At 34.4% G+C, this 20,624-nt stretch overlaps 1 protein-coding gene across 7 annotated transcripts in view; it reads left to right on the forward strand.

Moving 5' to 3' along the window:
- GRIA4 (glutamate ionotropic receptor AMPA type subunit 4) overlaps positions 1 to 20,624 on the forward strand; it is a 370,821-nt gene that overhangs the window by 289,179 nt on the left and 61,018 nt on the right. For 5 of the 7 annotated variants that reach the window (XR_003115686.1, XM_025357619.1, XM_025357622.1 and 2 more), the window contains 4 exons: positions 2,432 to 2,599; positions 3,862 to 3,966; positions 9,044 to 9,154; positions 17,302 to 17,508. Coding sequence is in view for 6 of the 7 variants with exons in the window: in XM_025357619.1 (XP_025213404.1) it covers positions 2,432 to 2,599; positions 3,862 to 3,966; positions 9,044 to 9,154; positions 17,302 to 17,508 (591 nt within the window). In the remaining variant the exon portion in view is untranslated. Of the gene's footprint in view, positions 1 to 2,431; positions 2,600 to 3,861; positions 3,967 to 9,043; positions 9,155 to 10,454; positions 11,691 to 17,301; positions 17,509 to 20,624 lie in introns of those variants that run through there. The other 2 variants (XM_025357623.1, XM_025357624.1) reach the window with 1 other exon arrangement.

Raw genomic sequence — 20,624 nt, forward strand, 5'->3', positions numbered from 1 at the left:
CTGTACCATGATTCTGCCCAATTCTGTCTTGTTATCTATAAATCTTAGTAAATGAAATCATTTCATCATTCTAATCACTTATCAGAGCAGTAAATGACTACAGGGCACTATTTACCCTGCCTAAAAATGAAATGATTAGTAAGAATTTTCTAGGTGCCACCTAGAAGTTATCTGCCCGTAACTGTGGTTCCCTGGATTGTAGCACAGTAAGACACATAGAAAAGAATTACATCCTTTGAAAAGGTAAAACTGATTTAAACTACTGCTTCTTTCCATCTGTCAGCTCTATGACCTGTCAAATCCCAGGTCTTTGCCACTCTGGCTGAATGTCTCCTTTACTCTCACCACTCTGTGTGATACCTGCTCTTTTTTCTGGTTCACATATTTCATAAAAATGAATGCACTTTTTAAAACACAGCAAGTGTGTTTGCTTTTTGGTGCCATCTCTTCTCAGCTTCTTTCTTCCTGTTGAAAAAGCAACAATATTTTTATTTTTTCCTCCTTTGGTCCTCAAGTACTAGCATTGCACTTTTCTCTTGCCCTTTGCGACTTAAGCAAGATTCATTTTCTCATTGTTATTTTCTTGCCTTAACAAAAAAGATGATTTGATGACTTTCTCTATTCAAAGATGTGTTGGGTCAGGCAGGGGAGGAGGCACATTCATTTTTGGTGTAGTACCTTGCTTAAACACCTTAGTTTTTCTCAGCTACCCCATCCCAATAATTGTGAAGGGCATGTCTCTCCAGAAGCTTGTTTTGTCAAATCCTGGAGGAATATATAGGAAATTAATATGGTTCTTTTAAATCCTTCTAATACAAGAGTTATATCCTATACTATTGAACAGTTCTTTGTTAGAATTAATGCTCCTTATTTTATCCATGTTTTAGTTTTTCTCTTCCCTGTAATGGTGGCTGCTGTGTCTCATGCCCATGTTGCCTAAGTTTACTTTCTTTTCTTTTTTTTTTTTTTTTTTTTCTGAGATAGGCTCTTTCTCTGTCACTCTGGCTGGAGTGCAGTGACATGATCACAGCTCACTGTAGCCTTGACTTCCTGGGCTCAAGCAATCCTCCTCCCACCTCAGCCTCCCAAGTAGCTGGGACTACAGGTGCACACAACCACGCCTGGCTAATGATTTGCGGTTTTTGTAGGGATGGGGTTTGGCCATGTTGCCCAAGCTGCTCTCAAACTCCTAGACTCAAGTGATCCACCCACCTCAACTTCCCAAACTGCTAGGATTACAGGTGCGAGCCACCATGCCCGGCCCTAAGTTTACTTTCTACAAATGGAATTTCAAATGATTTTTCTTCATTTGAAAGCACAAAATCAAGGGGATCATCCTCCACTTCCTACAGCACAAACCTACTGCTCATACAGGCATAGAAGGTGTTAATTATAAGGAACTGACCATATGGAATTTCTAAAGGAGACAATGTAGTTTTTGTCATGATAAGTAGTTAGTAGTTGACACTATTTAGCACAGTGACTAGTACATACACATTTGCTGAATAAGTAGATCTGTCATGCTTCCAGAAAATTGTGCCCCATTTCCATGTGTTCAGAAATTTTCCAATAAATGTCTGCCAAAAGCGATCCCATGTTGATTTATTTTTATATTTAGAAAATTACATTTTTATCTCAACCTTTCCTCACTTTTTCCCCTAACCTTAATAATCTTTTCTCAGAGGTGGAGGGGAGCTCACTCTTTTCTCAGACAGAAGCAGATGGTCTATCCTTCACATCTCCACTTTGATCCCAGGTTATATCGAAAACTTAACAAAATGACTTTGCCTTCCTGTGCACCTTCATTGGGTGTAGTGTGGCAATATTCATTCCTATTTAGCACAGTCACTGATGCATACACATTTGTTGAATAAGTAGATGTTATTTCTGGCATCATATTTCTGAATAACAATAAACAATTCCACTCATTCTTCTGGGAGAATAAACAAAGATATATACTTCAAGTCCGTGAACTTATATTAAATCTCAGGGAACCTTGCTAGGCATTTTAGAGGAGGAAAAGATTAAGAGGCCCAGCCCTCCTGGGGCTCAAGCACAGAAACTGACTACAAGGTAGATTACACAGCTGCATTAGCCTTTGATACATTACCTATTTGTACTGGGACACAACAGAAAGACCTTGCCTAAGGATCTTTCTTCTACCAACTGATGGAAAACTGTTTTATTAGAATTTCTATTTTTCAGAATGGTTTTTCTCCTTTTTGAGTCAGGATGATAAGATTTGGTATACAGGCTTTATATTAAAGCAAGAATAGAAATTTCTGAAGCTAGAGTCAATTAATTATCAGTAATTTAACCATCCTTCAGATAGAATGGTGCTTTACGTCATAAACTTACAAAGACCCCAGACCATTTCTAGCACTCGATAAGATTTTAACATTTACCATTATATTCATTTTCATTTGGTTAGTACACCTCTGCTCTGACTTATGATGGAGTCCTTGTGATGGCTGAAACTTTCCGAAGTCTTAGGAGGCAGAAAATTGATATCTCAAGGAGAGGAAATGCTGGGGATTGTCTGGCAAATCCCGCTGCTCCATGGGGCCAGGGAATTGACATGGAGAGGACACTCAAACAGGTAACTCACAATTTTATTTAAGTTCAATTCATTTCATGGTCTTCTTTTAGTTGAATGTTCAAAAAACAGACTAATTTATCCAAGCACAAATACGTATTACAATTGCTACTCAAATATATCAAGCCATCATTTTTGGGACATTTCTAGATAAAATACAAGGTAGAATTTTGCTGTTTACATTTTATGTGGATGCATAGTGAGGATAAGCTAGCTTAAGTTTCTGTAATAACCCAAATCTCAGTGACTTAAAACAACAAAGGAGCTTTGCTTACTCAGACATATGCTAGATTAGCAGGGGCACTTGGCTAATTGTAATCACTTGAGGACATAGACTGGCAGAGCAGTTACCATCTTGAATTCTGCAAAGGGAAATGGATAGTTGGGGGCACATTTCAAACTGGCAATTAAATTCTGTGGCTTAATAATATCACCTGTCCTGCCTATTTACAACTCACATGTCAGAAAGAGTCGCACGGGCCTAGCTAACCACAAGGTTAGCTAGGGTTCAGGAAGTATAAGCCACCTCCTGAACCACAAGGGGTTCAGGAAGTATAAGCCTACCTGGGTCCCAGGACATTCCAGAACCAGAAATAATGACTACCTCTGGAGATCTTCAAATTGCTTTGTAACTTTGGATTAAGTAGTCAGTTTATTTCAGTCTTTTATAATTACACCAACACTATTTGTTCAAATAATTAAGGTAATATATACGTATTTAATGTTACATTTTAAATGTTCTGAAATGTCACAGGTTCAAAACATAGGTAAAAGCAAATTAAAAGGAAATTTGGAATAAAATATATTTCAATATTTTCAAAAATGTCTTTATATGTTTTTGCTTCTTATATCTTAATTTTAATATTAGCAAGGTGAGAATAGGATCTGGCATATGTATCAGGGTTATTTAATCCATTTTGTGGATATACAAATAAAACTGAAAAGTAACCATAAAAATATTGTGATTCCTATAAAAATACTTTATAATTGAGGGAGGATTCGTCTAGTAAAAATGGAAACTTTATAATATTAAAAACAAATAAAACATATTCTTCTTCCAAGGGTATAGCAAAATTGCTTATATATCCCTTTGATATTCCTCTTTCAGATTCTACCCCAATAGCTCAAATACCTAATGGCATTTCAGTTAGTTGTTTATAGTTTATAGTTCCACTTTTTTAAGTAGTTGTAAGCCCAGCAGATGAAGTTGAAATTCCTATAAGTGAAATTGCAAGTGAACACATGTGGTTTTCTTTTTCACTTAGGTTCGAATTCAAGGGCTGACAGGGAATGTTCAGTTTGACCACTATGGACGTAGAGTCAATTACACAATGGATGTGTTTGAGCTGAAAAGCACAGGACCTAGAAAGGTGAGCCACAATCAAACTGAAAAACAGAATTCTCTGTTTACTTAGCTTGTATGTAACATTTTAAAGGCATACAGAAGAAAGATGGCTGGACATTTCCCTTTTTTGTGAGTACTTACAAATACTTTAGTACTGTCTTTATAATCAATGCTGAGATAAATGTGTGCGTCATGTAATTGATATTTAGTAGTATGCCCAAGCTGAAACAAACTAATTTATATACTGTTTACATCCCTTATTCAAAATGGATGCAATATTTTGGGTGGGGTTAGCAAAAGGAATCCCACAAAACAAAATTGGCTCTGCAGAACAGAATGTGAAGCAGTAAAGAGACATGAGCACCTCAAGGTAGTCATTTACGAAATTATTAGAGCAAGTACCAAAAAATTACTTCTAACGGGTGAACATATTTAGAATAGGCTGGGTGTTCTTGAAGTAATCAACTAGATAAATTTCAATGAGCAAAAGAGAAAGAAGAGGGATGGTAAGATTATTGTTAGGCTGAGAGGGAAAGAAACATCTAAGTTGTTCAGGAAGGTGCTGGTGCTAGGTTCCTGGATTTGGGAAGATAATTCTGCTAGTGGTAAGATGTGAGTAGGTATAGCAGCAGTGTTCCCAGCATTCAAGAGGTACTTTATACAGTGCAACCATACAGCCCCACCACAGTAATTGGTTATAAGTGTTTTGTAGCTAACTCATGTAATTTTTAACATTCCTGTTATCTAGGAACTAGGATGTTCAGGGAAACAGATACTCAAGTTAACCTTATCTAAAAGCTGTATTTGGCTGTTTAAAAAAATTTCCAAAATATATTTTCATGCTTTTATGTAATAATGATAACTGCAACTTATGAAATGCCTGCTGTGTCCTAAGCACTGGACTTGGTGCTTTGCATGATTCCATCCTCATGACAAACCTATAATTTGAGTAGTAGTATTTCTCTTTTTTATAAATGACAAAATTATGGCCCAATGAGTTATCTTATCCAAAGCCCGTAAGTGAGAAAACATATTTAACTCTTAGTATTTTCTCCCTTACTGATCTATATAGGAAGAGATGATTTCCTGCTGGAGGAAAACAAATAAAGGAAGGCTGTATGGGGGAGGTGGGATTTTAAATTGCCAGGATGTTAGAGTTTGGAAGGATGAAATGGAAGGGGCAACAACCTGAAGAAAGGCTTGGAGGCAGGACTGTTAAAGTTAAGGTGATACATGGAAAATAGCAAATGCTTTCCTAATTGCATTTTGCTTCAGACTACGATATGGGTGTGCTTCTCTATCTGTGAGAAGTTTGGAGCTGCCATGAAAACCATCTCTAGATTTCCATCTTCTTAATGGCATAGCCTGTGTGGAGGCTGCCAGCTAATACATGGTAAACTGGAGCCTACCTGATCCAGATCAGGAGTGGCAGGAGATGGACAGCAGCCGGGGGGCCCAGCTGCACCTCAGGGCAGGCTCTTCTAAGGAGATTGACTGAAGCAAGGGAAGGAGAAGTTAAGAAGAGCTCACTCTACCAGCACACAGCCAGCAACAAAAAAGAGGCAAGCTTTAAGCAGAGATCCTCTGCTAGCTGGGGAGCAGATAGGATATTCCACAGGCCTCTAAAAATGTTAACAGGTGGACAATGCTAAATGCTAACAGGTGGACAAAGGTAAGACTGACTCACCTCCTTGCCATACACCAGACCTTGCAAAATTTGCGATTTAAACAGAATCTTTTAAAATGCAAATGACAATTACTTATTTTACAAAACTTTAAGTGCAGAACATCAAATCATTCTCTATAAGAGAAAGAATAGTGGAAAAAGAAAGCCGGTGCTAACTAGAAGTAATATGAAGTGGGCTATTCATAGTACTGAATCTTTTCATAGCCTATTGAACCATGATGGCAACAAAAATTAAGACTTTTCAAAGAGAAACTTAAGGAATAAGTTGGGAGAGTGATGAACAGTACATCTTCACACCCAGCTGACATTCATCTAAGGCTCCTAAAAGAAATATGCAGTATAAAATGGTGTAGACTCATCTATCTTCGTTTTTCCGTGGCAATGATCAACTCGGGCATTGTGTCAGGAATATTAAACTTAAAAATGAGCTACCATGAGAGACACTATGCTGGTGAAACTAGGCAATATGTCTGAGAAATGAGCAATCATTCTTGTAAATTGAACACTTGCCAGCAAGGGAGCTATCTTTGAAAACAGATCAGAGAGTCAACCCATCAGTTTGTCTGACTTCTGCAACAGGAAAACTGATTGAGAGTCTCATTAAGCAGAAGCCACAAAGCTCTTTCTGAAGTCCCAGCTTCTAAGTATGGTAGAATCTTCTTATCACTCCAGTGACCCCCATCCAGGGCTGCAGAGGGAATGCTGCAGAGTTGCATGGTTTCAGAAATCTTTAATTGCAAAAATTTTATTTATTGAGAGCACATTATATGCCAGACACTGTAATGGAAAATTGATGTGCATTTTTTTATTCAATCCTCATGACAACCTAAAAATAAGATATATATTTTTTCTCCTTCTATCGAAAAGTAAGGTTCAAATAAACTAAGTTACCTGCTCAGAGATGCTCAGCTAGAAAGAGGTGGAGCTTCAGTAGAAACTAAAATTCCTGCAGCTCTAGAGCATCACTCAAGATCTTGACTCAGGTTTCAAGATCTTGAAACGTCATCAGTCCCATTGCCTATCGGGATTTAGGGCTGGTGTGGGAATTAGGCCAGATTTTTCAGGGCAGGTCTAGTCAAAGCAGCTCTCCAAGGAACCAACTTTGAGTAGAATAGGAGTTCCTCACAGCCGCTCAGTTCCTATCTTTTCTCTGTTCTAGGCCAAGACCATCCTAAATACAGACACATTTTCTCACATATCTTAATATAATTACGTTTGCATACAAATCACCTTTAGGAGTTCAAAGAAGATTAATATTTTTCTGACATCCTTTATTAATTTAGTGATTTAAATGCTTCCATATTTTTTCTCTAGCATTACAAAATGACTTTTCACCCACTTTTTGTCTATAGGAAAAATATCCATTTCCCTGTTAAATGAAATTAGTCATGGGAAAAGTTCTTAATAAAATGCAAAATGCTATGAAGACTGGAGAGAGAAATTTCATCTTCTGTGAGGTCTGGGTGCAAACTTCAGGATCCCTTTCTTTAGGAACTGACCCCTTGTGTAGACTTAGTTCTAAATAAGCCCATGGTCCACATGAAATCTAGCGTTAATTGGTCCCATATCACAAAATATGACTTTCTCTTTTTTTTAACCAGAATTGCATGTAGATATAAGGCAAAAAATTAAAGTTTGCTTTTTATTTTAATTTTCCAGCACTTCTGAATCATTTGTCTTTAAAAGGGGAATAACTGCAAACCCATGGTTTAGTTTTTAAATACAAAATGTCAAAGTCTTGTCAATATCTAGGTACTCTCCAAAAATGTATCCCAGATCTGTGATTCTTTCTGTTGTGGGACTCATTCATAAAGAAAAATTGTCTCTCCTGAAAATTGGCTGATGAGCTCTTCAGGATGGGTGCATTTTAATGGAGTGCTAAACTGTAAAACCCCTTTTCATGTCATATAACTTCATATGGAAAGGAGAGTTAACAAGAATCAACTGACTTAAGTACACATAAGAATTGAGGAGAGGGTGGGTCTCAAATATATACTTGTTTTAAATTAAAATTATCATATAATTATTAATAAATGTCAACCAGAAATTGATTCACATAGACTATTGAAAAAACTTGCTGAACTTCTAATTTTGGATCAAAATAAGAAGTGTAGCAAGCCATATTAATAAAAAGTCTTTTTCTCCATCTGTTTTGTTATTGAATTATATATGCAACACTTGTGAATAATCTAGTGCCTCTTTCTGACATATTAATGCTTACTCTATTTTAATATGCTCATAAATACTAACATGGCAGTTGAGAAACCTGGATTAAGCAAGTGAGACTTCCAAAACATTAGAATAGTGAATACAGACCAGTGAGCAAATGCATACATTTTATTGGAGACATGAGTTTTATCAACTGAATCAAGAAATTCAAGAAAGAAGTTTGTCAAGCAGTAAATGAACACCCATTTTGGGAGGTCGTGTAGCGTAACAGCAAAGCATGTAGACTTGGTGTCATAGAGACCTGAGTTTTGAATTCTGGCCTTACTAAAGTGTAACTTTGTGTAATTTCTTTAGCCTTCTAAAATGAATCCTCATCTCTAAAATGTGGATAATAATTGTCCCTACTCCATACTTGCTATGTATATTCACTTTAAGATGTATACTTTTAAAAAGCGTTGAGTACATTGTCTGCCTCAGAGCAAGCACTCAATATGTAATAGCCATTATTATTGCTTAATGGTCTGCAAAAACCAAAGAATCCTAAATTTCCATTAAGATTCCATTGTAGCTTACTACTTTCAGAGTACTTAAGTAATTACTTAATTCATTTTTAAGAAAAAGTGTTTGACTTCTAAATAAAAAAATAATAATTTAAAATGAAAAAATACAAATTTAAATGTAATATTTGAAAGCAAAAGCATTGACCATTAATATTCATCTCTGATGCAGTTAGCATTTCAAAAAATGGTAAGATTGTTACCTAGTGGCTAGGTTATATCAAACCTAAAACCATTCCTGTTTTGCTTTAAAAATATGTAGGTTTCTTTTGCTTGGAAATATTCCATACATGTTCTTCTTATAAATCTGGCCATTCCCTTTACTATACAACCTGTAACTTTATTGATAAAGTCACACAAATTAATTTAGGGGGCACCAGTCTATCTCACTAGAGGAGGGGATCTGCATAAAATAATGCTCCGTGCTCATATTCCTTTTGGAATCACCCATTCCCAATCTCTTGGCCACTCCACTATTGTAAACAGTAAATTTTCCAAACATGTAACAAGACAGGATCCTTAGCACCAGGAAAACTGGCTCATGAGCAAGTAAGAACACTTCCAATCACTTTTTCTTTTCCATTGGCTTTTGTTTTGTTTGTTTACTTATTCATACCCTTCATTGTTCTAAGAAGAACTAGAGTAAATGCTTCTAAAATATGTTTTCAAGCATGTTCTCTATTTGGCAGGTTGGTTACTGGAATGATATGGATAAGTTAGTCTTGATTCAAGATGTACCAACTCTTGGCAATGACACAGCCGCTATTGAGAACAGAACAGTGGTTGTAACCACAATTATGGTAAGTGTTGGTCTATGCTTTATGGTGTTCCGTTTTGTCCACAGGCAATTTTAACTCCCAGCGATGGTGAGCAGGGAGGGCAAAGCTGACTGTTAGCAATGGTGACATGGGTGTTCTGATCCACAAAAGCCTATTGAGGCTTTGAATAGGTTCGTCCTAAGCTTTGAGTACATATAGTACTTTTATTTGTATTATCTTTTGTCACATTGTTGTTCTTGGAAAAATGCTCAGATGTTACACATTGAGACTGTCAAACTCTAGTTGGAAATGTATGAAATGCTAAGACCCTAAAGCACAAAACAGTGAACATGACAAAGGTCAACCACCAATCACATAAATATGTCCAGTAGTAAACATATTATTATTGTTACTATGTTTTTAAAAAGCCAATGTAATAATAATAGTGTTTAAAATTATAATTTTCAGGTAGTTTAATCATTGGATAATGATTGTATTGCCTGTTTACAATAGCAAAGATGTGACTGTGAAGATTTTAATGAGCATGATTTATACAACTAAATGATTTAGGAATTAATTTTATTTTTATTTTGAATGAGAAAAGGGTTTTCTTCCACCGATTATTTTTCTCATTGACCAGTGAGAAGTACACATTATAGTTTATTGAACTTCTAAAATTTAAGAAGAATACGATAGCTTCATTCGGCCACATCACAAAGTGAAAAGTCCTCTAACTTTTAAGACTGCTTTTTCAAAGAGATTCTGATGAAATTACCTTTTAAATAGTAGAATATCTTATGTATTTTTCCCTTCTAAAGTCAAACATGCCCTTTAAAGTCAACGCTAGTCAAAAGAGATCAACAATTGGTGACCTTTTCTATCTCATTTAAAGTTACATATACTCAGTTCACGTCTCTTTAGGCAAAACAAGTTTTAAATTATTTATGGAAATCTTACTCTAAATAAATGGAAGTATTTTATGTAATTTAGTTTTTAGCTTTTGTCATTTTTAGTTTCAGGTTTTTAGTAATGTTGAGTTGTTCCCAAAAATGATATGAAGGTTAAAGCATGAAAATGCCAGAGAGAAGCCTTCATATGTTGCACTTGGTTTTAACCGTGTTGCATCACCAGTCAGCAACTTAATGTAATCTGACAAGCCTTCAGCAGATGTTTATGATTTTAGAATGCAAACCAACCAACAGAGTTTTTGTGTAAACCTTCTAACTTAATTGTATAATATTTGCATGGGACTTGAAAGCAATATATATATATGTATGTTTCTTTTCCTAAAAAAGACACAGTAATGGAAAGTCATACTTCAGTACAGTCCTCCTCTTTTCAGCCTCTGATGAAGAATCCTATTTTAAGAAATTGATCAAGAAAGAAAAGAGTTCCACGCTGTTCGACCATTCCTAACTAAGGCTCAAGTCTTGTTCTCCAGTGTAGTAAATTTAAGCTTATTTTTCATGTGGGATTCTTCTTGGATGACCAACTCTGGACTACCAGAAAAAAATTTTTTTTTAAGTTCTGTGACTTTCCTGAGATACTAGAAAAAAAGAAGAATTAATCTTCATCTTTCTCAAGAAATAGATGTTGACAAAGAATCATTTAGCGATTCTGACATATCAATTCCCCTATCTTGAAATGAGGTCACTGTACGTAAATGATGGAATTATATCACTCCATTTCCAAGGGTAGATTTTCTATAAGTAAATATCTTGGAATTTGTGTGCTTGTTTTCTGAATATATACAGTTGTTTTCTTTAAAGATCTCTTGGAATTTTGCCTGTTCTGTGTGAAATAAAGTGTTTTAATGTGCATTACATGTATGATATAGAGAATCTCCTTTCCATCCCTGTTATTAAAGGGACTGGACAAATAATTCTTAAAACCAAAATACTGAATTAATTTTGCAAGCATGGCTAGTTTCCAGGAAGCATGCTATCAAAAAAAGACTAAAAATGACTAAAAAAATCCAACTGTTTTCTATATATATCTATATATAGAAATATATAGATAAAGGATATTCTGTAAAGTTATATGTTGTTTGACAGTAAAGTCATCAATATTTTTGCTATCAAAATAGTATAATACTAGCATCTGTCTTTTTGTATGAAAATGTAATCTTTATATAAATAATACCTCTGGTATTTGCAACTGCGTAATCATTCAGTAATTCAAAAAGACATATACTAGAATCCTGTTTCTGAAAGTGTTCCTTCAATTTGCGTTTGTTGAAAATGGTAGTCCAGGACCTGTAATATCCCTCCACTTCCTTCATTATGAAAGAAATCCCTTGTAGATAAACAAGATGTTGGCATCTGCATGTAATTATCCTCAAATTCAATTGAAAACTCCCAATACAGATGGAATTGGCTAGACATTTTAATATATGTGATACCTATATCTAGATATAGAAGAAGGCTGAGAGTGAGCACTGGATATAATTCATTTTGATTGACATTGATATGGTGTTATTGTTTTTCCAGTTGTCTGTCCTTTGTGTATGTTGTTATTTATATGTTGATATACTGTAACACTATATGCTATTGCTAAATAAAATTGATTGAGAAATTCAGTTACTCATAAATATTTATTGAGCGTCTGCTATGTACTAGGCACAGTTCTAGGCCCTGGGGATATGTCACAGACAAAAATCCTGCACTCAATGAAATTTATAGTATATTCAGAGAAAGCAGACCAGAAACATAATTAAGAATTATATTAGCTATCTTTATTAAATATAATGTAGCATTAACTTTTTATGGCTGTTGAAAGTTATTTTTTCTTATAACAGTGTTGTATATCTTCAATGTGATTTTCATTTTAATAATAAATTTATTCTACCTGACTATAATCATACTGAATATACCACAGCAAAATCTAGTAGAAACTAAATTAATATCATCATTTTTATCTTTAAGTCTTGTTGACTAAAAATTTTACAAAATCAATAAAATTTATAAGACTGTGACCATATTGATTTAACTTTTTGTATTAAAAGTAATAATTTCTGCAAATAACCCAAAGAAGCCATATCTATTCCATGTGGTTTGGATAAATACAGCAATTGAGGGAAAAGCCATTTACAGTAGATCTTGGGAGAAGGGAGGGTGGTGTTTTCCTCTGTAATCTTACTACTTTCTTGGCTATTGAACTCTCTGGAAAAGGGGAGATAATACAGTGATGTTTCAGACGAGCTCCTTTTTTTCCCAAGGCTTTACTACCGAAGTTAAGAGATGCTTATGATGCATTGCTCAACTACAAAGGTATTTCTTACCATCTCATGAACATAACAATCCTTTAAGCAAACTTTCCATAAAACCAAATGTATTCACTCCAGTATCAGAATTATGTTACAAACCTAAAAGCAATTATCCTTATCACACATGATCTTTCCAGAGCTTACTTTTTGTACTTTTTATAACATGCTTGATATTTTTTCTTCTCTATGTAAAATTCTGTAGATGCACTATACATATGTATGTGCATTATAACATACACATGCATATTTATATAAAAATACTATATATATACACATGCATACAGAAATTAAAATGTATTTTCTTCCTTATAAAAAAATTAATTTTCCTCTTTCACACACATCACTCACTGAAGAGCTTATAAATCAGTTAGTTTTTAAATGATTTTGGCTACATTTAAATTTTTTCAGCCATTAGATTTACTTATTTTTTTCTGAATTGAATAATAATATCTTAATCTTCACTTTTAAGAATTTTATCTATGGGATAAATTATCTACATCCATTAAGATTTTTGGAGAAAACCAAATATCCACATAGAAAACAACATTGGTTAACACTGATCACATTATTGTAACAACTTTTAATAGTAATTGTAATAATTATATTTGTGATGTTTAGAAAATTTTGAAGCCTTTCTAATATTTTGTTTTGATAGTTCCACTTTTGCTAAATACAAATAATCCAAAAAAATTTCCTTGGTAGGAAAATTAATTTTATTGATTAAAAATCATCTTAATTAATTTACATAAATACTTCCATAAGTAAGCCCTAATGTAGCAGCTTTAAACAGAGAGTGACTTCTTTCCTGAAAAGCAGAGCAGATATAGAACCCCATTCATCAGAGAAACTATCTTAATATAAAACTCCTGTTCATTAAGAAGAAATGTATTTTAAATAACTTTTTAAGAAATTACTGTCCTGCAAAGCATAGTAGTTGATAATAATCATGGCAGGTTATATACATAAGACAGAAATAAGAGGTTACTCTATCCTTCTGATCATTCTGTTTTTATTCAAAATCGAACACTTGGGAATTCATAAGGCTGTTTTACAAAGATATCCCCACAAATCCTCCTTAATGATTTGCCAGAATTTATTTATTACATTGAAAAGATTTTGTATTTTCTTCCCCCTTAGTAGCCCCCAAACTTTGTATTAACTCTAATATGAAGTGTTCGAAGAGCTACTTGCAGACAACTTGTCAGATTGAGCATGGAGGAAATGAAGAGGTTGGGCGAATGTTGAATATTTGCTACTCTTTTGGACTTGACATGAAAGCAAAGCAAAATGAGACACAGTCAAAGAACCAGCAGAGCTGAGCAACCATGAGCGACATTGTTCAAGGAAAGCCTAGCCGTTCTCTTCCTTTAACCTCCCCATCTCCCTGGGTGCGATCATGTCATTTCTCTTATGCTGTCTGCATCACTCATCTTGAATCTCAGTAATTGTTTATGTCCCTGGATAGGCAAAAAAATCTAACTGCATTTCTAATCAACATCTGCAGTAAGCTGAAGTCTTTTCTAGTCTTTGTTGGTTTGCTCGGCAGGAAAACAATGACCTGATGGACTCCTGCTGTCCAAAATAAAAAAGAAAGAAAAAAACTGAAAAAAATGAAAGAAGACATTAAATAAATATTTTACTCATATAGACGTGGGCCTGCTTCAGAAGAGATAACCTAGCATTTGTTAATATTTACTTTCCTTTAGAAAATCTGAATCAGAATTTCTGATAAAATTACTTTATAATGATACTGCTATTTAGGAAACACTGATAGGCCAGGATATCTTTGTATTTATTTAGTGCATTCTCTACGCCAGACACTATGAGAAGAAATTGAAAGGTTTTTATCTACACTGTTTACATAGAAGATCATATGAAGAATTTCATTAAATGAATTTCATAAAAATGCAGAAATGCATTTCTTTAATCTTGTTCCCTCATTAAGTCATATGAAATCTCAATTAATGGCACATATTTTGATAAATGCAATAAGTGCTTCAAAATTTTCCAGATATTTCATTAAGTCATATGGAATCTCAATTAATTGCACATATTTAGATAAATGTAATAGTTTCAAAAATTTCCAGATATTTCAAAATTGGCTAAGCACAGTGGCTCATACCTGTAATCCCAGCTGTTTGGAAGGCTAAGGCTAGTGGATCACTTGAGGCCAGGAGTTCAAGACCAGTCTGGCCAACATGGTGAAATTCCATCTCTACTCAAAATATAAGAATTAACCGGGAGTGGTGGTGTGCACCTGTAATCCCAGCTACTTGGGAGGCTGAGGCAGGAGAATCGCTTGAACCTAGGAGGTAGAGGTTGCAGTGAGCTGAGATCGCACTACTATACTCTGGTCTGGGCAACAGAGCACAGCTAGACTGTCTCTCAGAAACAAAAACAAAACAAAATATCAAAATGCAGGATCAGCTCCCACCTCTTTCACTTGTTAGCTCTGTGAAATTGAACAACTGGCTTAACCTCCCTGAGTCTTCACTGTCCCATCTGCAAAGTGGGAAATGCCTACCTCAATGTGCCAGTGTCAAAAGTAAATGAAAAGACATGAAGAACTTTACATTGTGCCCAATACATAGTAAGCACTAAATAAGTAAGAGCTACCATTGTTTTTCACTACTATATTTTATTATTGTTCCCCACACCTTATACTCCTTTGCCATTATTACCAAAAAAAAAAAAAAAAAAACAAAAACAGTGACTTTGATTACAAGAGAACAAGGGGCATACTTTACTTATTTTAGTGTCCCTATCACCCAGCAAACTGCCTAGCACACAGTAGCTGCTTAATAAATGTTTGATTAAATAACAAATATGTAGCTTTTATTGAAGTAAATTGTTCATTATATAATGTAGTAGGCATTTAGCAAATTAGATTATAAATACTAGCTAGAGAAACTTGCACACACAAGCTAATACAGTAATATATGTATTTGAGTACAAAAATTCATGTGTTCAAATATTGCAGACACTTGTGAATTGATCTTCAACCATAGTACCAAATGGAGCCTTAGCTATACCCCTTTCGAAAAACTCTTAAACTTGTTACACTTATAGATGATAGTTGTACAACCATTTCAATCTGAATTGAAGCATTTTACAAATATGTGGCTCTTGCTTTTTTCTAAATACTCTTCCATATTTTAAAATGGTTATTGTAAAAAAAAAAAAAGAGAGAGAGAAAATGTAAGAATTAGCTCCTAATGACTATTAATATTCCATAGCATATTTTAGAAAATAATAATGCTTTGCAACAATTCACCAACTTTATAACCACATTTATAGTTTGCTAAACTCTTTACATTTTCACAATGTTTTCCATAAGCTACTGCATAATTTTCATCTATCTAAAGAAGAGACAATTGGTTGCCTTAATTTTATGCATGGAAGAACTTTCTACCCAATTCCAGAGTTAGAATATTCATCAAATTCAAAAAAGTTGGAGGCTTCTGGGTCATTTGACCGTGCCAACCTAAGGCAGGATTTAAGAACACAGTAGAAGGACCAATCCTGGACAACTGCCCACTGTAGAATTATTTAGGGCATCTCTATGAGAAAATAAAATGTCCTATAATTCACATGTTTTATTAAATTTTTAACAGAGGTTCTACATTTATGAAGTACTTAAAAACAATATCAGAATTAGTGTAGGTTGCTGTGTTATTCATCCAAAGCAACTTGCCTTCTATTCTAGAATTTTGAGAGCAAATTCAACTTCCCCAATTATGAATTTTCTGGGGTAAAAGAAAAGACTTTTATGAGAGATTACCAAATAAATGTTACAGTACAATTCTATAAAATATGAATACATGATCTCAATAATGTAGCCAAAGGTGGCCACTCTTTGACTGCAAATGACTGGGAAAACTCAGATGTGACCAAGGACTCTCTCAATATTATGTGTTCAGCAGGTCTATCTTTGTTTGGTGGCTTTAGGTGCCACTTACAAAATCAAGTGCTTTTTGCTAAAATGTCTCTTCAGTGCATGTCTTTTAATGGTTTGGTTTAAGGGTGTGTGGTGTGTGTGTGTGTGTCTGTGTGTGTGTGTGTGTATGTGTGTTTAACTGAAAACTGTAGTAATTATCAGCCACTGATAACCTTTTTCATTTTATCAGGATTTCTACCATAATTATTCATCAAATTTTCTGTCTCACTTGCTTAGAAAACTAAATGGGAATATCACCTCAAGTGTATGCTCATTACAATTGGAGGAAAATTATCAGCATCACTAGGGAAATGTTTTACAATATAACTAAAGTTCATGGAGCACAAACTATATTTAAAGCCAAAATACTGGACATTAGGAAAGCAGATTTAATGCAAATAACTATTTAAGAATTTTTAACTATTAATTCATTTTTTCTTTGAATGATAGTGTACCAAGTGCCTGCTCTGAGAAAGTCATCTTGCTAAACACTAGAGATCAAAGAAAAATGATGTAACCTTTTTCTTAAAGGAAGTCACAGTTGAATGTGGCTAAATAATATGCAGACTATGGAAACCTGTGACCTTGAATTAGTCTTTTATTAGGTGAAGCTGACTAATGAATAGTCTTTAATTTCATGAACTATTTTAGAAATACTCATTTCATGGCCAAAGAAGATAATTTATGCTTCTCTAGATAATTAGTAACTGATGCTTCTCCCATCACAGTCATAGTGCTAGGTTTTTAATACTTACTCCAATGGAAATTTAAAGATTTCCATTTTAGCATCCAATGCAAAGCAATTTAATCTCTGCTACCCATACTTACATATTCATCTGTTTTATTATTGATTTCTAGCTACACAAAATCAGTATGTGTGCCAATACTAAATACAATCTTTTGTCAAATTCTGAAATTGGAAATTTACATAAGGTTTTTCAAATGTTTTATAATTTCTCCTTTACAGTTCTACTTCTCTCATTATAGGAATCCCCATATGTTATGTACAAGAAAAATCATGAAATGTTTGAAGGAAATGACAAGTATGAAGGATACTGTGTAGATTTGGCATCTGAAATTGCAAAACATATTGGTATCAAGTATAAAATTGCCATTGTCCCTGATGGAAAATACGGAGCAAGGGATGCAGACACAAAAATCTGGAATGGGATGGTAGGAGAACTTGTTTATGGGGTAAGCAAATCAACTTATTGAAGAATTTACTTACATATACCTGAAACTTCTTTTCCCTTGGGCACATAACAATTTTTAAACGTCTATTACTGTTTAATTTGCAGCTACATTCCAAGAAGCATAATCAGTGTTCAAATCTTTCTTTATTTTATTAATAATGCAATCCACAAACAATGAGAAAAACTGACACTTGATAAGATCAAAATTAGAAAGAAGATAAAAATTCAGAATATGCAGTCCTAGTTTTTTTAAATGACTTCAGGATCTGGAGTGACTGTTCTTTTAAGTTTGATGCTGCCGTGTATAGAACTACAAAACAAATATAATAGTAATCTTGTATTTGATAACTGTAGGAACAGGTTTCCTTCAACCATATATAAAGATGGTCATTATTTTAGATAGTTATTTACACCTCCATTGTTTGTAATTACTCATAGATATCTTTTAAGTAATTGGTGAGGCAATCACTATATTACTTTATCCTCTATTAAATATTCATCAATAATGTCAGATTCTTACACTTCTGCTGAACACAGTAAATTTAAACTTTATGCAGTGCCGTCATTTTTTATACTAGTATACACAGCAAAACACAAAAGCTAGAATTTATTCCAAAGTGGACCTCACATGAAAGCATGTTGTGCTCCTCCCTTGAGTGTACTTGATATTGAGGGTACATATTCATAGCTGAGGGCAAATATAGCATAAATGTTCCTGCCTGAATCAGAGCAATATCAAGATCAATGTCTTCAGCTACCACTGCAAAATGTCAAAATCAAACTGGCAATTATCACATGCTAGTGATAGCATAATATTTCAGAAGTCCAGAAACCAAATCTGTAGCTCGTAGGAAACTCTATTCATCAGGTAACCATTAAAATAACATATACTTGAAATGTAATATGAAATTTCCTAAAAGCCAACTTATATTTCACCTTCAAAATGTAGTCTGATTAATCCTCACAAGACCACTTTGAAATGGAGAATTACACAGAATCATCCTTCTTCAGAAAACAATAAAGATAGAAAGATTTAGAACATAACTGAAGTCCTAGGAAGGACTCGCTTTCCAAGCCAGAACTGCAATTCAACAGTTTCATGATTCTGCATCTTGCCTTTTAGACCATGAAGCAATGAACATTATTTGCACAGTAAAGTAACTAAAACCTCTGCAGAATGAGGAAATTGTTTGACATTATGAAGCACCTGGTTAGTTTTATATCCATAGGAAAGAATTGCTGACTGCTTAGGTGACCCTAAATGAGAAAAAAAAAAGGAGTTTAAAAAAATAGCAAAATGTATTTTACCACAGAGTTCATTGACTGTTTCATATTGAGCTTTAAATTTCAAAGAAAAGGGTTTCTAAAGCATTTGTTTTTTGGTTAATATTTTAAACTTTTGATACAGTAAGCATAACTTAGATGTTAATATTATTGAAGTTGTTAGAACTACTGTAATTCATTCCCTTTAGAAAATACTCTTGCATATTTCATCTCAAAAAATCATACTTGGATTACCAGTTAGTTATGAACAGCATAACTGACGTGAGTTACTTTCTGGGGCACTTATACATCTCTTCTCTGGAGTCCCTACCCACTGGGAAACCCAGACTCACTCTTTTGCAAGTGTTCTGACCACATTTCATTCAGGACAAATTGTTTAAATAATGAAAACAAAGGATATGAAGGGAGTAGCATAATTCATGAAAAAGTTATGTCAGTCCTATACATGTCACAATAACAAAAAGTCCCAAAGTTATGCAGTTCTCAAAGAGACAAAAGATAACATAATGGCTATTAATATCATATTCATATTCATTCCTCAGCCAGTCTGCAAGTGGTTAAAGACTCCAATCTCTGATGCTTGAGTTGTCCACTCTTTTCCCAAAAGGAATCTTCTTCCGGGTCTCTTACACATTCCACAGTCTAGGTACTTTCCATTTTGGTGTCTGCAAAGTCTATACTTGTTTCTCAACTTTTGTTTGTTTGTTTGTTTGTTTTCCTACTGCTAACACATACATGAGTGCCTGGTTCCCAGGGCCCTACTAAAACTAAATCCATTCTCTTCTATAGAACAAAGCCTAATATGTCTAAATGATTAACTTTGCAAAATTATTAAATTTGGATTCATTATGTTTTTTTACTTTACTCCTTGCAAACTTTGTTGCTATAATTGTAATGAACCGATTGTCTGTGAAGCATTTACATGTTATCCAACACACCATGTGTGAGACCCAGAAATCCAGAACCTCTCTCACACTCAGGTCCTTTTTGCTACCATGCCTGTGCAGTAAAGCAAGTTCACCCTGATTTCCTGCAGTGTGCTGCTTCAGGGTCATCTCCTTGGCCTCTACCACACTTGGGGTGTGTGTGTGTGTGTGTGTGTGTGTGCGCGCGCGCGTGTGTGTTAATCCAAGGGAATAATTCTCAAAGCACATTCCACTAGCAGCAGAATTACCTGTGGGAGACATTTTACACACTCAAATTTGGAAATTACTGAGAGGTCATGAAACAATGCCCATGCAACATCCCCGATGTTGGCAGAAGAAGCCCATGTGTAACCTATCTCTACTAGTCTCTTTCTAGACTCTCACATATCTCTAACTTTTTGAAAGTGTCCCTCATTGGACATGGATGTCACCACCTTCATCCGATGTTCACTTTCTATGGCACTTCGTTTTCTGTTCAGAAAACACCTGTATTTCTCTTTAGGTGTCTTTTTAAGGCTTCTTCCTTCACTAGTGGGAACTTATATAAATTAAAAATTTCAGAAGATACCTCACAGAACAATGTAGTATGTGAAAGGAGGCATTTCAAGTAAGTGAAAAGATGTGTTATTTATTTATTCCTATTGGTAAAGGAGGATGACAACTTGGAAAATTAACAGTTTTCTAACACTTCATCATCGAAGATACCAAAAAGTGATAGGAGAATTACAGATACTAGAATAAAATACATAATATTGATAGGAAAATGATTTTTCTAAAACATGAAACCAAAGGCTGAAAACACACAAAAAATAATTTTATATGGCTACGACAAAATTTAAAACCTATGTATTGCAAGAAAAGACCTGGAATTAAGTTACGGAAACAAAACAATTGATCATTAGGGAAA

The sequence above is a fragment of the Theropithecus gelada genome, chromosome 14 (genome assembly GCF_003255815.1).
Source record: "Theropithecus gelada isolate Dixy chromosome 14, Tgel_1.0, whole genome shotgun sequence".
Lineage (NCBI taxonomy): Eukaryota > Metazoa > Chordata > Mammalia > Primates > Cercopithecidae > Theropithecus > Theropithecus gelada.